The sequence below is a fragment of the Alnus glutinosa genome, chromosome 2 (assembly GCF_958979055.1).
Source record: "Alnus glutinosa chromosome 2, dhAlnGlut1.1, whole genome shotgun sequence".
NCBI lineage: Eukaryota > Viridiplantae > Streptophyta > Magnoliopsida > Fagales > Betulaceae > Alnus > Alnus glutinosa.
Window position 1 is genome coordinate 9,495,093 of NC_084887.1, and position 17,498 is coordinate 9,512,590.

General features: G+C 38.7%; 1 protein-coding gene across 1 annotated transcript in view; it reads right to left on the reverse strand.

Annotated features, from left to right (window-relative positions):
• The window catches only part of LOC133860937 (phospholipid-transporting ATPase 2), a 30,470-nt gene that overhangs the window by 9,969 nt on the left and 3,003 nt on the right, over window positions 1-17,498 (reverse strand). Inside the window, exons 4-15 of the mRNA XM_062296612.1 lie at window positions 16,055-16,171; window positions 14,639-14,731; window positions 14,367-14,541; window positions 6,033-6,199; window positions 4,576-4,680; window positions 3,999-4,096; window positions 3,759-3,901; window positions 2,833-2,929; window positions 2,410-2,519; window positions 2,161-2,325; window positions 310-464; window positions 20-100 (exon numbers count right to left, since the gene is read on the reverse strand). Of these exons, the coding sequence (XP_062152596.1) occupies window positions 20-100; window positions 310-464; window positions 2,161-2,325; window positions 2,410-2,519; window positions 2,833-2,929; window positions 3,759-3,901; window positions 3,999-4,096; window positions 4,576-4,680; window positions 6,033-6,199; window positions 14,367-14,541; window positions 14,639-14,731; window positions 16,055-16,171 (1,506 nt within the window). The remainder of the gene's footprint in view (window positions 1-19; window positions 101-309; window positions 465-2,160; window positions 2,326-2,409; window positions 2,520-2,832; window positions 2,930-3,758; window positions 3,902-3,998; window positions 4,097-4,575; window positions 4,681-6,032; window positions 6,200-14,366; window positions 14,542-14,638; window positions 14,732-16,054; window positions 16,172-17,498) is intronic.

Here is a 17,498-nt window from a genome sequence, read left to right on the forward strand (position 1 = left end):
TCCAACTACAGAGATTCACCTGTAGACGGTCTTCTATTGCAGTTACTCCAAGAATTTCCAAATCATGTTCTAACCTTTGGCAAACATCAGCAATTCTCCACTGCAAAAGTTGGCAGATTTAGGGAAGCACATGTTGATATAATTGGATAAACCTAACTATCTATCTATCCACACATAAATATGTGTGTGTGGTACAACATGCATACATATACGTTATGTGTGTGTGTGTGTGTGTGTGTGTGTGCGTATTATCTATATATATATATATATATATACACAAAATCTAATACATTGAGATGTACATTTTACCTCCCTATCAACTAAGGTGCTACTAGCCTCTTTATACAACAAAGACCATTCTCGATATTCATCTTCCCTTAATTCACGCCAAGCCAAACACAGTGTACGCAGCCCCAATTGAGCATAATGATCCACAGCTTCGATAAACGCCCTTGTTTGCTGTCCTGAAGTGAACTCAGGGTCACCAAAGTGATATTGATTAGTTGATATTTTCTCTAGAAACAGTAAAAATAGCAGGGTATTCTCAGCTAAATAATCAATAAATTACTATCCAGAATCCACCTTTAGAATCTCCACACACACAATAGTCATGCCTAGCGAGACATAACAAGGCACCACTTTCTTTCTTTCTTTCTTTTTCTTTTTCTTTATTTTACAAGTCAACAGAGGAACCAGATTAGTATAGCAGCATATAACTGATTCCAAAGCAAAAGAATAAGTCATGCAAATGCATGGAATGTATGTTTTGGTCAAAAGGGTAATAGTAGACTACGCAATATGACATAAGCCTTATCCTCCGAAATCCCTCCCCTCTCATGGGTGAATTCAATAACTTCCCTTACATAGTTCTAGTGATTACATTAAAATTTTGAAAATCAGTACTTCGCTACCACTTAATAGTTGATGTACTACCGTCCATCTCCAACAAGAATGCAACATAAAAACAATCAGATTATGGCAGCAGATTACAACACTTTCAACAGCACCCATGCAAGGGCCATCAACCGCAAAGCCCAAGCAACAGAATTAGAGTTCTGAACTTGTAGAAAACTTAGGACAGACTGAGACAGACAGCACCATATGAGTTTTAATCAGCCATTCATTCCCTTTCCCAGAAAGAATAAACACCACCAACATTGCTGCTTACCATAGATTTATGACCCAATTTATTAAGATAAAATAGCATCTGCTATTCTGTTCTCTAATGTAAGAGAGTTTATCAACTTTAGGAGTGAGAGAGAATTCAAGGTTTGATGCTTTCTATTCTATATGTTAGAATACACGTTATGTGACACCTCAGAAAGCCCACATTGAATGGGTGAATTGCCCACATTGAATGGGTGAATTATAAAGGTACTCATGAATGTTAAGTTCCATATTGATACCTTACTAGATGAGACTGAGCTTTATAAGTGATTCTAGGAAGCTTCAATTATAACTTGACAAGTCCTTTTGAGTGATAGTATAGATGTGGCTAGCACTTTCATTGGGTCGTTACACATTAACTTTTACTATCCAAATAGAAGTGATTCAATATATCAAACCATTCATGTTTCTCTTCCTCAAACTACATAATAAATTATGTTTCTCACATGGAACTTAAGTTTGGAAGGAACTTCCAAACTACACATCTTATAATGTTTCCCTACAGCTAGGGACGAAATTGGGGGGTAGCCGGTGGGGGGCCATGGCCCCCCTCAACTCTATCCCGGTTAATAAGGCCCCATGTAACTCATTTGCATGTGGGCTTGTGATTATCTATCTTTTAGTGAATGATATATGGAAAAACATGTTTCCCAAGATCTTAGCTCCAACTTCCAATGCTTAAGTTCTCACTAGCTTTTGTCTAGAGCAGTAAAGACTTGATAATAGTCAAAATAATAATTCCCCCTCTCCCTTTCCCCTCTAAATTGCTTTGAAAAAAAAAAAAGGTCAAAATAATAAGCATTGGGCTTATATATATATATACACACACACACACATTTGGGCTTAAAAATTAGGCTTTGTTTCTATCAGAACTAGACTTTGGCCCATTATTTATGCTTTGGTTTAGCTCCCCTTGAAAAAAAAGTCCTGGTTCCGTCCCTGCCTACAGTCCTTGTGGAAGAGAAATAAAAAGCACCAATAGGTAGGGGTTACCAGCACATGCATGAGGTAGAATAGATTCATCTGCTCCTTTTGTCAAAAGGAAGATCTTTCCATTCTGGCAATCTTTCACAACTACAGACATTCTTTTCCTATCATAAGTGAACTCGAGAGTCTCCAAGACTTCATATTGAATTGTTGAAGTATTGAACTTGATCTCTGCAATATAGTTATGTAAACCATATCATTAACCCCATTATGAGCACCGTCTTTCTATGACAGCCAAAAGCAAATGACTTTTACCAAGAATATTTGCATTCTTATTTACAAAAATCATATGCAACCGAGCAGCAGCACGAACAAGAGCATCCTCATCCTGAGACTGTGCCTTGTACAATATATCTCCACTTTTGCTATAGGCAACAAAAGAAACAGACAGGAAAGATTTCAAAACTACGAAATATGTGCACGTAAACCTAAAACACATTAGGGTTTTAGGCTTGCGCTCATCTGCGCTTTTTAATGAATTGAATTACTTATTAAAAAAATAAAAAACCTAACACACTAAAATGAAAATGTTCCATGATTTGAATCTAGGGTAAATCTCAAAATCCAGCAAGAATTTAACCACAAAATGAAGCTAAAATGAAAATGTTCCATGATTTGAATCTAGGGTAAATGTCAAAATCTAGCAAGAATTTAACCACAAAATGAAGCTACGCACACCTTCGTATCGGTATAACGGTATTACATATTGCCATAACCGTAAGAAAACGTATAACATCTGGAGAGCCACTGGAAACAGCATCAAGCAGCTCCACATCTGCGTATGAAAACATGGAGCTGATCAGAAGACAAAGTTTTGCAATCTAAAAGAGTTTCTAGATGTTTGAGACACACAAATACAGGAGAATCAAGAAATTACAAAAGTAAATAAACAGCCAAGTTTGATGAATTAATCTGTTAGCATAAAAATCCTACATATTCCTATAAATTTTTTTTTTATCTGTTATGTTTGTTGGATGGATAAATCAAGGCATTATAAAGTGATAGATTCAAGCTCATAATCCAGAGAAGTAAACATGTTCATGTGAAGCAAGTAGTCAAGTGACTCAATCTTACAAAAACAAAGACTATGAAATTTGGTGAAAGGAAACCGATTGAACAAAGAATCAAAAAGCAACAATGAAAAGCTTCAGCATAACTGAAGGCTGCAACATAAGATTAACACAGCAATGCTTGACTTAAATTAGGCCCAACTACTTACAAAAAAAAAAAAAAAAAAATTGCTTGGGGTTGAAAACATAACAAAAGATCCAACTTCATACCTAGACTTTCTACTTGGAACAGAAATACGAAACTCAAATTTGGCTGTAATGTGAACCACAAGAAAGAACCTATGTGTCATTTTATATTCTGAAACAGTATTGCGCCCTTCAGGATAGGGATTCCAGACAGGTCAATCAATATAAGACAGAAATAACTTAGCATGAAAACATATCTAGGAGTAATATTGACTTAACTATATCTCCTAAAACCCCTTTTTGATTTCTGTACAATTACATGGTGTATTGAAAAAAGTTTGCCATGCAACAAGTACATGTGACAGAAAACAAGGAAGAGCTCCATTGCTGCAAAGTTAAAAACCAAACCTTTCAACGCATCCCCACTCTCATTCCCATAGAAAACACCATTGATGCAACATCTTCTAAAGATCATTTTATTTTCAGTTAGGGTACCAGTTTTGTCAGTTAAAATGTACTCAACTTGTCCAAGGTCCTCGCTTATTGCTGTACTGCCACATATAACAAAAACCTCTTAAAAATATATGCAATATAACTACATTTTTCATATAGTTAACTTCATTGAAACTTTTACCTCATATCACTTACTTTGTTGCATGGGCTGGAGTACCACTTTCTCGGTCAATCATCTGGTTGTCCCAATCAATAAATTTTGCATATAAGCTCTTCACAAGATCCAGAGATACCTGTCAAAAGTAAACACTTCAGTTTGCAGTTATGCTTGTGCTTCACATCTATACATAACCTCATAATGATCCTTAAAATCACTCATTAAACAAACCTACACAGAGCAAATTAGTCTAACTGACAATTTGCAAGTTAGTACCATGGTCTCCCTCTATTTAACTAGCACTAGCAAGAATATATGCAACGCCAAGGACCTATCCTATACGGAAATTATACAACTTAGGTTTGAGAGGATCTTCAACATGAGTAATATTTCATTGAGACCACAAAAATTGAAATATTCATCACCCTCCTCTCTCTGTCTCTCACTCTCTAGCTTTATACTCTCCAAACTCCAAAGAACTACTTCTCTCATATTGCTGAATTTGTCAAATATCATTTAGCTTCATGTTAAAACATAATAATAGCAAACATGCCAAACCATGATAATGGCAATGTAGATAATCTAAGATTGTAAGCATGATATGCAACATCTTACCTTAATTGATATGGGAATCATGATGGAACATAGAAGCTCAAAGCGAAGAGGGATAACCAACAGTTCAAACCATGGGCCTTCCTTCGGATATTGTACATACCATTGCTACGAAAAAAAAAAAAAAAACATGAAAGTGGGTATACGTTTCAAGATAATAGTTCTATCCATGAAAATACTAAATATCAAACTCATCTAAAATTTCAGATTTCAAGTAGAAGGACAATGTGCTTCTGGATAATGACATGAATAAAGAGTTGCATATGGAGTAAAGGAAACTAAATCGAGAGAGGAAAACAAAAAAAAGAATGAACAAAAGAGGTATTGCAAAGAGGGCAAATCCCCACTAATGGAAACAACAAGAAAATAATAAATGAATGTCCGGAATTATAAATAAATTAAAGTCACTGTACAGGACAAACCAGTTCACTTTGATTCTATATTACATGGACTAGTGTATGAGCATCGAGTTATGTGTCTAAGTGCCGGACTCATCTAAAACTTGGGACAAGGGGACAAGGATACAAAATGGGTACACGAACTTGGATACGCCATGTCAAAAATACTTCCACAATTTTATTTCCTTTAAACTTATCAGTTTATATATCTTATAAAGTACATCGTCTTTATTTTAGGGGAACTTTCTATTTAATTTTATATTTGTTTAGCTTGGCAGAGTGGGTAGTTAAAATTTTAAATCATTTTACTTGAATATTCTAAATGATCCCACTTTTTAACAATCTCAATTATGGTTTAGATACTTTTTATTTATTTAGGTCATATCAGATTTAGATAGACACAACAATCAACTAAAGAAACAAAGAAAGAAAAAAGATATATGATATCAGCCAACAGAATTCAACCAAGTGCTGCAATAGGTTGGAGCTCACCACATTCGATCATCACTTTTACACAACTAATGCAGTATGCATGAAACTTCTTATTCGGCTAAAGAATTCATTCCTAAACCCACCAGATTTTGCAGAAATTATACTCCACATTGAAGAAGAAGAAAAATCAGATCAAAGGCAGTGCAACTAGCAAACATTACATAGAAATCCAGCAATTACACGCAGTATTCTTGGTCCATCATCCTACTCAAAATTACAAGATTATCTTCAACAGAAGCAGGGAATAGGTCCTTTCAGAAGCCAAAGAATGACAAATGCAAGGTATTAGTCAACGTCACAATCAGTAGCACAACTTATTAAAGGACATACTAACAACTAACAAGTCGCTATTCAACAAGCAGCGGTATAAATGCTTGCTATCAGGGACAAGTCTTCAATAGAGGAAGGTTCAATGAGGTTGTTATAATGGATGATTGAAATGCCGAGTGGACAAGAAAGACAAATACTATACATCCCTGAAAGACATGCAAACTCTTATCTAAAAATGGCATTAAGTTCACATAAAATAGATTTAACTGCATAAGAAACAAAAGGATAATTGTGACATACCTTCCTTGCTTCAGTGTCCTTCCAAACATTACCAGCTATGCCTAGAACAATAACAACCACAATCTGGAAAACAAATATAGCTCCAGTCAACTTGTCAATCATGGCATCCACAGCTGTAAGCTTTGGTTCGGGTATCCCCCTACTCATGCCCAGCTTGGTTTCATTGCCTGGAAAAATAGAATATGTAGAAGTTTGTAAATCCAGCAATTGCTGCAACTGCTCTTAACAACATCATGGCAACTCATGGGGTTCAGAAATTGTTCCAAGCCACCCACAGCAATTTTCAACTTCTCTAGAGGTTGCATACATCCAATGCTGAACAACCCCAAAGTTCTTCAGATATTGAAATTGTCACTTTGATTCAGGACGTATATTACTTGCTTGAAAAATGAAAAGGTGCAATGAATCGATTATGTATTTGTCATGTTGACGGTAGCTACAGTCCAAGGTAGACAACATTAGATTTTATACAAGTTTTGCTGTTTTAGAATATTATAAATGCTTTTGCAGCATCCAACAAGTCAGCAGAAACAGCAACCAGAAACCCCAGTCCTTTTATTCTTTTTCTTTGGGAGAGTATCTTGCTCATTTGTTTACGTTATTAACAACTCCTAAAATAATTAAAGGGCAAGGAATCAGTATGCTTTCACAACTTTTTTACTTTTTTTTTTTATAAGTAATTTCATTATCATTCATTAAACGCAGAGGGGTGCAACCATAATACACAGAGAGTATACAAGCGTACCCTTAATCTGAAGAAAAAGAAGAACAAAAATTCAAAAAATCTGCAAAACTAGAAACAAACAACCTATGATGGGCAAATATCCAAGCATAGAAAGTATTGAACATAATCTTCCGCAACTTTGTCATGTTTGCTGCAATTAAAAGCCTCATTCTTGAGCTCCCTTTAAGATTGAACTGTTTCTTTTGTTCCTAATTTCTCCTCTTTCAATCTTGTAGATTTTGTTATAATCTTCGAGCGTGTTTGATAAACCCTTTTGTAGTGTTCTTCTGTTTTTTCACAAAGGTTATGCTACAATCTTTGTATGCATCCTTTCCAGTCTTCTTCTCCAGCTAGCTTTCCAGTTAGCTTGTTCCTTGGTCCTTTATATGAATTCTTTTTACTTCTTTCTTTTTAACACTACTGTCTGGTTATTGTCCTCACCATGGGCAGAATCTTTTATGTTGAATAGAAGTCGTTTCAATTTTAATTAGATTTGGGGGGTAAATCTTTATGTCTCAAGATTATCGAGCGGGGTTTAGGCTCTGTTCATTCAGGTCAAGAAGGCATCTTCTGGCTTCTGTCGACGATAGAGGAGGTGGCAAGGTTAGCAAACAATGCGGGCTTCTTTTGAAAAATCAGAACCACACACAACGTCTTCCTTTGCCAAAGAAGCTACAACAATGTTTAGGGGGATTACTTGGCCATCGAGGAGTTCAATGGAGGAGGGAGGCGGGGGATTATTCTGCTCCCTAAAGGCAGAGAGAAGTGGGGTTGGTGTGGCTTTGGGAAGGGGCTGCGTTTTATGTTGGAACCATACCTCACTGTGAAACAGTTTCCTTTGGCATTTCATGAAGATCCCTGCGTTGGCAAGCCCTTCACTCAGACAACATTGGCTATTAAAACTCCATTCACTTCTGCAATTCTTGGTGGATCTCCTGGTTTTGGTGCTACGTGGAGCTCGGATACAACGCCAATGGTGGATGGCGAGTACTTCAAGACAAAACCAGAAGCGGCCATGGAAACACACTGCACTGGGAAACAGTTCCCTCCAGCTGTTCATGGTGATCCCTGCATTGGCATGCCCTTCACTCAGTCAGTCTGGGTTGCTAAAACTCCATTCATCCCTGCAAATCTTGGTGGAGCTATTGGTTCTGGTGCAAGGTCGAGCTCGGATGCAGCATCAATGGCGGTTGGCCAGAACATCAGGACAAAACCCAGACCAAACATGAGGACAAAAGCTCAATAAGACCCAATACCGAGAGCTAAAAACAACGTACAGATTCTGTTACACTCAAGAAGGACGTGGCTTTCCATCCCAAATTTCATTCTCGCCCATGTCACACAAATTCTGGAGCTAGCGTTGGCATAGAGACAACAGGGGAGGTAGCAAAAAGGTTGGGGCAGTCATTTTCCCTGCTTGGAAGATCCTCAAGTCCTTCAAGGACAGCTGTCGCCCTTTCGTGGGTAGCAAATTACAAATCAAAGTGGATGGGCAGGGTGTGAGACACAAGTTCGAAGACACCACATGAACCCCAAATTTGGAGAAAAAAGGCGCAGAGGCTTGATAAATTGGACTTGGTGGTTTTTTCTGAACCCAGCCTGGGCCTCTCTTTGGGCTATACGAACCTTTGGGTTCCCACAGTACTAAGACAGGGCTCTTCTTCCTTGGGCCAGCCTTCTGACTGTTCAGCCACCAGCGTTGGGCCTGATGCTTTAAGCTCTTTTTCTGTTTCTGTCCCACATCAGAGCTATCCTTACTTCTTGGATCAGCCTCTTCCCACTTCTAGTGGCGCTGGCCCTCTAACCCATGACTCCTAGTCTCACATTAGTGATTCCTGGGACCCTTTTGGACTTCCTTCGTTGCTCCAAAATCCAGTGGGTCCAAACCCATTTCTGGTTTCAGGTTCTTTCTCCTCATCGGTAAGCTTTGGGTCGAGGGTGAAGCCGGCTATTATGTCTTCGTCTTCGGTAATCCTTCCGATGTTGTCTCCAATGAGCTATGGTTTGGTGGAGAAGCTCGTGCCTACGAGCTTGGAAGCGCTTCAGCGTGCACTAACGAGCTTGGAAGCGCTTCAGCGTGCGTTGACGAGCTTGGAAGCGTTTCAACATGCACTGATTTACTCTATTGTGATTTCTCCAGCGAACAATGGGTTGTTGGTGTATCTTGCGCCTGTCCTTTTGAATTCTCCTCAGAGTGCGCCGATGAGCATGTAGCCGGTGTTTGCACTTCATTTTCCAGTGAGCTTTGGGTTGATAGAGAAGCCCACACCTCTTTGTTTAGATATTCTTCAGAACACGCCGGTGATCTCATCGCAGGCTTCTGTTTGTTGTTATCCAACTAGCAATGGCTTGATGGAGAAGCTCGTACCTACGTGTTTGGAAGATTCTCAAAGTAGGAAGAATACTTCAGAGAATGGGCCCTCTCACACATCAGTGACGGAATCTTCAAAATGGAGCACACGACCGTTGTATACTTTAGAGAAATTCTTGGGTATTTCTTATGAATCTGCTTCAGAGCAGGAGGCTCAAATTCTTTTCTCTGAAATTAAATCCAGACGTAAGGAGCACATCAATTCCACCCTGGCGAAATCTCCCATCAAACCTTCTGGAGGTCTCTAAAGGTATTAGAGAACTCAACAATCTGGCTAGCTCAGTGAATTATGATTCCAGTAGTAAACGTTCCATACCCCACTCTCGTGCCTGTGGTAAGGCCTCCTCCCCGTTATGAATTTAAAAATTGTTAGTTGGAATGTTAGAGGTATTAATGATGCAGGGAAAAGATCTAGCATTAGCAATCTTCTTAAAAGTTGGAAGCCAAATGTGGTTTGTTTACAAGAAACAAAGATGGAGTCTATTCCTATGGATACTATTCGAAGCGTATGGGGTGGTCCTTTCACTGGTTGGGTGGTTCTTCCAGCTTCTGGAACCTCTAGTGGTATTCTCTTGATGTGGGACAAACATGATGTGGAATGCATAGATCAGGCAGTAGGCTCATTCTCGTTATCCTGCAAGTTCAAGTCAGTTTTGGATCAGCTTGTTTGGGCTTTCTCAGGGGTATACGGCCCTAATGATAATTCTGAGAGACTTCTATTTTGGGAAGAATTATTTGGTGCATTGGAGGTGACTTTAATGTTACCCGTTTCATGAATGAGCGTGTTGGTGTTCCCCGTTCAACGCCTGCTATGGGGGAATTTCCAGACTTTATTTCTGAGCTTGGTTTTGCTGGATCTCCCATTGACTGGAGACTCTTTTACTTGGCCACACAATCAAGTCCCTCCATCCATGTCCAGGATTGACAGAGTTTTAGTTTTCCTCCTTGGGAAGAGCATTTTCCAAATCTGCTTCAGCGTTGTTTGTCGCGCCCTTTGTTCATTTCCCTATCTTGCTTATTGTGGAGGTATGACCAGGGGTTCGGGCTCTTTTAAGTTTGAGAACATGTGGCTGAAAGCTGAAGGATTTGCAGAGCTTGTTAAACAGTGGTGGGATTCTTATCGTTTTTTTGGCACCCCCTGTTTTGTCCTTGCCAGCAAATTAAAGCAGTGAAGGTTGATTTGATTTGCTGGAACAAAAAGGTCTTTGGGAATATCGAAGTTCGGAAAAAGGCCTTGTTGGAAGAGATTCAAACTCTTGATGGTTCAGAAGAGGAGAGAGAGAGTTGGCAGCAAATGAGAGAGATAGGAAGGAAAAGGCTAAAAATGATTTGGCAAAAGTGGCCCTTATGCAAGAAATCTGTTGGAGGCAGAAATCTAGGGCTACTTGGCTTAAAGAAGGTGACAAAAACACAGGGTTCTTTCATTTTCTTGCTAATTCTCACAAAAGACAACTTTATCTCTAGCCTGTGCATCGATGGCAATGTCACTTTCGAGATAAAGTTGATTAAAGAATCTATCACTTAATATTACTCAAATCTCCACACCGAATCAGCACCTTGGTATCCCTCTTTAGATGGTTTAGCGTTCACTTGTTTAGATTCATCCAAAGCGGTTTGGCTGGAAAAACCATTTCAAGAGGAGATTTTTCAAGCCTTGTTGAGTATGGAGGTAGACAAAGCGTCGGGTCCGGATGGCTTCACCATTGCTTTTTTTTTTTGTTCCTGTTGGTCTATTGTGAAGGCGGATCTCATGAATTTCTTTCATAATTTTCATGAGCATGAGAGGTTTGTGAAGAGTCGTAACGCCACTTTCATTACCATTATTCCAAAGAAGCTTGGTCAATTGGAGACCAGGGACTTCAGACCTATCAGCCTGATAGGGAGCGTTTACAAGATCATGGCAAAAGTTCTTGCGAGTAGATTGCAGCTTATAGTGGGAACCCTTATTTCTAATAGTCAAAATGCTTTCATTGGGGGGCGTCAGATTCTAGACTCAGCTCTTATAGCCAATGAATGTCTAAATAGCAGATTAAGATCAGGAATTCCTGAGGTTTTATGCAAACTTGACCTAGAAAAGGCTTTTGATCATGTTAATTGGGACTTCCTTTACTATATTTTGAGGCGTACGGGATTTGGCCCTCAATGGAGGAAGTGGATTTCAGCATGTATTTCCATGGCTCGCTTCTCGATCCTAATCAACGACAGCCCGCATGGCTTCTTCGGTAGCTCTCGGGGTCTTCGCTAAGGGGACCCTCTATCTCCTCTTCTCTTTGTTTTAGTCATAGATGCCTTCAATTGAATGCTTTCTAGAGCAATGGAGGGGGGCTTTCTTTATGGCTTCCGAGTTGACAATCTCAACAATTCCCCCTTGGAAATTTCACACATGTTGTTTGCAGATGATATTCTTATTATGTGTGATGTTGACGTGAATCAAATCCTTAATTTGGACCACATTCTTTTGTGCTTCGAGGCCATTTCGGGTTTAAAGGTTAATCTTAAGAAATTAGAAATAGTCGCAGTGGGGGAGGTCCCATTCATTGAGGAGCTAGCGAATATTCTCAATTGTAATATCTCTTCTCTTCCGTTGCGTTACTTGGGTCTTCCTCTTGGTGCTCCCTTCAAATCTAAAGCCATTTGGGATGGGGTGGTTGAGAAAATAGAAGAAGAAAAAAAGGCTAGCGAGTTGGAAGAAGATTTACTTGTCCAAGGGACGACGCCTTACTCTCATCAAGAGTACGCTTTCAAGTATTCCCACTTATTTTATATCCCTCTTCCCCCTACCAACTGGCATAGCCAGAAGACTTGAGTGTTTTCAAAGAGATTTTTTGTAGGACAACCCAGGCAGGGACCACAAGTTACATTTGGTAAACTGGAAGATTGTTTGCTCCCCAATTGCAAGAGGAGGATTAGGTTTCAAAAACCTTATTCTGTTTAACAAAGCCCTTCTCGGTAAATGGCTTTGGAGGTTCGAGAATGAACAATATTATTTATGGAGGCATCCGATTGCTTCAAAGTACGGGATCCAAAGAGGGGGTGGTGCTCTGGAGGAAGCGCGAGGTTCTTATAGAGTGAGTCTCTGTAGTTTGGGGAGCTTTTTCCAATTATGTTTCCTATAAGGTTGGGGATGGCCTTCGCATTCATTTCTGGCATAATATGTGGTGCGGTGATAGTGCTCCAAAGTGTTCTTTCCGTAAATTCTTTTCCTTTGCTCATAACAAAGAGGCTTTGGTATCAGAGTACATGGATCGCTCCAGTCCCCACACCCTTTGGAATCTCAATTTCATTCGAGATGTTCATGATTGGGAAATTGAATCTCTGGATTCTTTTCTCACTCTTTTATACTCTATGAACTCACTTCCGGGAGCTATGGATAGCTTGATGTGGACTCCTTCAAGCCAACATAGTTTTGCAATGAAGAGCTACTATACCATGCTAAATTCTCCTAGCAGTGAAGAGCTTAGTTCATTCCCCTAAAAAAGCATTTGGAAGGTGAAGGCCCCTCCGCACAATGCTTTCTTCTTATGAGCTACAGCTTTAGGTAGAATCCTCACGGTGGACAATCTTAGAAGGCGGGAGTTTCAGCTGATTAATCGATGTTGCCTTTGTAAGAAGAATGAGGAAACTATTAATCATCTTCTCCTTCATTGTGAGTTTACCGTTGACATCTGGCACTTAATGCTTAACAGCTTTGGGGTCTTTTGGGTCACAACTGGTAACATTCTTCAACTTCTCCATTGTTGGAAATTCATTGGGCATGGACATCCTAGAGAAACTATCTGGAAAGTTATTTCCGCCCTTTTAATGTGGAACATTTGGAGAGAAAGTAACCGTCAGCTCTTTGAGGATAATGAAACGAATGTGTTACTTTTTAAATCCTCCTCCTTGAGATCTGGAAAGTTATTCCTGCCCTCTTAATGTGGAGCATTTGGAGAGAAAGGAACCATCGGCTCTTTGAGGATAATGAGACCAATGTGCTACTTCTTAAATCCTCCTTCCTGAGATCTCTTCTAGATTAGGCCCTTGCTCATGTTCATAACTTATCTTCAGGGGATTTGGGAGATCTGATTTGTTTTCTAGATTATAATAACAGCTAGTTCTTTGGTGCTCTTGTTTCTCTTGTATCGCAGCTAGTTCTTTGGTGCTCTTGATTTTCTTGTATACTCTTCGTGTACGAGGAATTTCCCTTTTCTTCAATAAAATTATTATTATTCATCAAAAAAAAACTGTCACCTAAGTCTCTACATCTTCAAAGTTCTGAGCATTTCTCTCTCACCAAAGACACCACATTAAACACAATGGAGCCAACCTCCATACTTCCATAACTGTACCGCACCCAACCTGCCCTCCCCAATTGACCAACAAATCAATCACCTGTTAGGCATAAGCCACTCTACACCAAACAAATTAAGAATGGAACTTCATAACTTGCTACTTTACAATGAATCAGCAAGTGATCAACAGACTCCCCACTCTTTTTGTATATGCAACACTACTCAACCACCACAACATTCATTTTTCTTGAATTATCGTGCATCAATATTTTCCATAATGCATGTATACAAAATTATTTTCCTGTAACTACCCTTTAAAAAAATCATACATATGCATTCTTGTCCAAAACCCAGTAACATTTCCATCCACTGAAAAATGTTAGGACAAAATTTTGGCAATAATCTTTGGACATAGGAAGTATGCCCTATTAGGTATGATCTGATACAGCCTATCTACCAAAGCTCCTTAGAATCCACCACAAAATTGACTGGAATCTGATTAAACACATCACAACTCCTTCCTAAAAGAGAGTCTCAGGCAGAGCAATTTTACCCATACCGCGTCATTAGTCCGAATGGTCACATAAAACCAAGAATAAAAGGATGGAGCAAGCCTAAACCTCCAGATCCCAGCCAAGTTTAAAGCGCTGATGCCATAACAGAACTAGATTAAGTCAATAGTAAATTTGTCCCACTAAGATAGGTCCAAGTAATTAACCCAACGTCCTGCCTCACTGCTATACCAAACTTCTAATATTACATGCTTATTTTGCTCCCATCTTTGTCAAAAAAATATCAGGTGAAAGCATTTTGCTGCTTAAGTAACCATTTTTTACCTTTTTTTTTACCCTTTTTTTTTTCACTTTTTCAAATTTTCAAAAAAGGATAGAAAATAAGAGGCACACATAAGAAACAAACTAATATGTTGTTAGCTATGACCTTGAAGTTTCTTATACATAAGAACTTACCAGTGTAAACAGCTACTCCACAAGCCCACTCTGTATTCCGCAAGTAACATGACTGGAGAATTGTGTTTTTTATTGTTAAAGGGCACACATCATTATCAAGAAAGGGGGGGAACAACCTAAGATTTCCATCAAATCTCCTAATGTCCTTATCTGGGCTAGGACACTCAATAACACCCTGTCAAGGAGAGAGAATGAGAGCAAGAATATTATAATCACCAAGGGTTGCAATATGAGGGTAAATTAGCAACATTAATGAGTTACTAGAAACTTGCCTTGATCTTGTGCAATAGTTCATAATCTATTCCCACACAAGCAGAGGGTATAACCCTTGTCTTCAAATCAGTTTCACCATCTAGGGCAGCAGTCTGCAAAACATTTTACTTCGTCAGATACTGGAAATGTTCAAAAGGACATCCCAACCAAAAAGAAACCCCAATACTATCCTTCACAGCATAACACATAGAGGCTCCACTCAGTTATATTCAAAGTTACGGGAATATGAACAATTTATCTTTTCTCAGATATTGCAGGACTGTAAATTTGTCAGAAGACATGAGGTATTAGAGAACATAAAAAATAATAATAACAACAAAATAGGAACCCTAAGAGCCTGGCCACAAATTAAAATGAACAAGCATAATTCTGCCACAGAAACTTAATTTGGGCTGAGATCAGATGATTCTTAGCTCAGCCCAAAAATGCCCAACTTGCAATCTAATCATCCTTGAATATATTTGGCTATGACATTGTCAATCACAGTTTAATCTACAAGCCAGCCACAGAGTTTCTCAATCAGATAAAAAAGAGCAACTATGATACGAACGAAATGTAGAAGAAATGTAACGTCACTGAAAGTTACTATTTTTGTAACTGTCTAGTACTATCATCTAACCAACAGAACCTAACAAATGCGAATTACAGGCTAGACTGCATAACAAGAACAGATAGCAGCATTAATCCTGTTCCAACTTCCTCCACCACATTTAGGGCTCACATCCAGGTCCAGGCCAATTACTGCTGTCACAGTTGACTTGGACAATCTTAATGAAACAACAGTTTAAATAAGGTCCGTCAAGCCTTTGCTGATAAGCAGAAGCCACAAAGAAGCATTAAAATCCATATTGATCACACAACAAAGCACCATGTAATTGTGGTTGTTCGCTACTTTCATACTTTAGTGGTTAATTATATGGCATTAGAAAGCAGTGATGCTCCACAAAAGCAATTTTGACACCACATGCATCATGATGAGCATAGGATACCAGCTATTTCTTCTAGATACGCAACATCCACCATTCAAGCAATCAGAATCTAGTGTCCTTAAGATCCACATTATATGGGGCCTTGATCCAAAAGCAAGCAGCACCAGAAGAGTCTTACTCTTAAAATATAGATTTCTTCTAAAATTCAATTAAGAAGCAACAAAAACAACACCACCTTTTTCAACTAGAAACAGGGACAGGCAAACTGAAAGAAAGACATGCATCCAAGAATTCGAATTGATGTAATAATATAATATGGTGCAATTCTAATTTCAATGTCCTTATTTACTTTCTATAATCAGGTAACACTTTTAATAGCACAACTTTCAGAATTGACTTTAACAAAATCAATAAGTGAAAGTAAAAACATGACTTTAACCCTAACCAAACTCTCAATCAGAATGATAGATGGAGCAGCAGATTTACCTCTATATAGCAAAGGCCCTGTGGATCTGAAGTACCAATCAAAACAAGATCACATGGTACTTCATCATTCTCCCGGATCCATACAATATTACCTACATGAACGTCCTGTGCTTGGACCTACAAGTAAATGCACCAATGAGAGATGACCAACGTACAGTTAGATTCACAAAATTTAACAAAAAAGAAATAGCATATGCCTAATCCAGGAGATAATTAAATTAGACAAAAATCAGTTCTTTTTCTGGGCAAATTAGACAAAAATCATTTGAACAACTAAATGATTGGACCATCTCACCTTCATAATGTAATAGTGTAGTTTCCATTTGAAAAGCTTATTTAACTCTAGTAGTTAGGAACCAAATATGATCTACAAATGGTCATTTTAGTTTTGCCCCACTAGAGAGAACAATAGGGGTGTGCAAAAAACCACACCACCGACTTCTGACCCGGCTCCGATCTGGGTAGATCAGCTTCGAACCAAAGTTGGGCTAGAAGTCGGAAGTCCAAATTCAATTCCGAATCAAGTCAGATCGGAAGTCAGGAATGGGTAAAAAAAAGTCCGATTACTTCGACCCGACTATTAAATTTGATATTTAAAAAATAAATTAATAAATAATAACTGAAACGGCATCATTTTGTACTTAAGTTTTGAAATCAGCCAATAAGACAAAACGGGCTGTAGAGTATGATCACTCAGTAGCTCTAGAGAATTGAGGCATGATAGTCCTCTTCACTCCAGTTAATATGGTGTAGAGTATGATGTTGCAGCAGGCTGTAGAGGGGTTTACTTCTCACGCAACTAAATGGCTCCAAGGAGAACCTTCACATTTATCCCCTCTTTCTCAAGTGTAGCTTAATGTTTTGTTTTGTGATATATCTATAAGCAACTAGAACATAAGGGTGCTTTATAGTGTTCTGAACTAGTATCTCCTCTCCCCCTCCACCCCCCACCCCAATTTGCAAGAGACTGGGAGCATGTCAACAAATTCATTTACCATATGTTGATCATTAATTGTTTTGGTTCTAAATAAAGGATGACAGCCCATAACTTTGATAGCTAACACCCATTAATGAACTTTACTAGGAACCAGTATAAGAGGTTTGCTCAAAGCATTATTGTACATGGCATAAAAGTTCATTTTGCTCCATGTTTTAGCTTCTGATTATTGGCACATAAATGACGTCAGAATGGCTTTAGGACTACATTTTAAAGGAATACCGGTTGCAGAGACTAAATAATTCCAGAGTGGGAATTGTGAGAATGCAAGGCTGTAGGTGTGGCAAAAGAGAACAGGTTCCGTACCCTTTACGCTATCGCTAAAATCAGGAAAGGTGGATTGGCTTCTCATAACTACCAGGAAAGTTATTCTTGGTTAAATATTTCAAATTTTATGAAATGGAGGACAGGAGAGATCATCAATTTTTTAAAGTTGGTCAATGACAT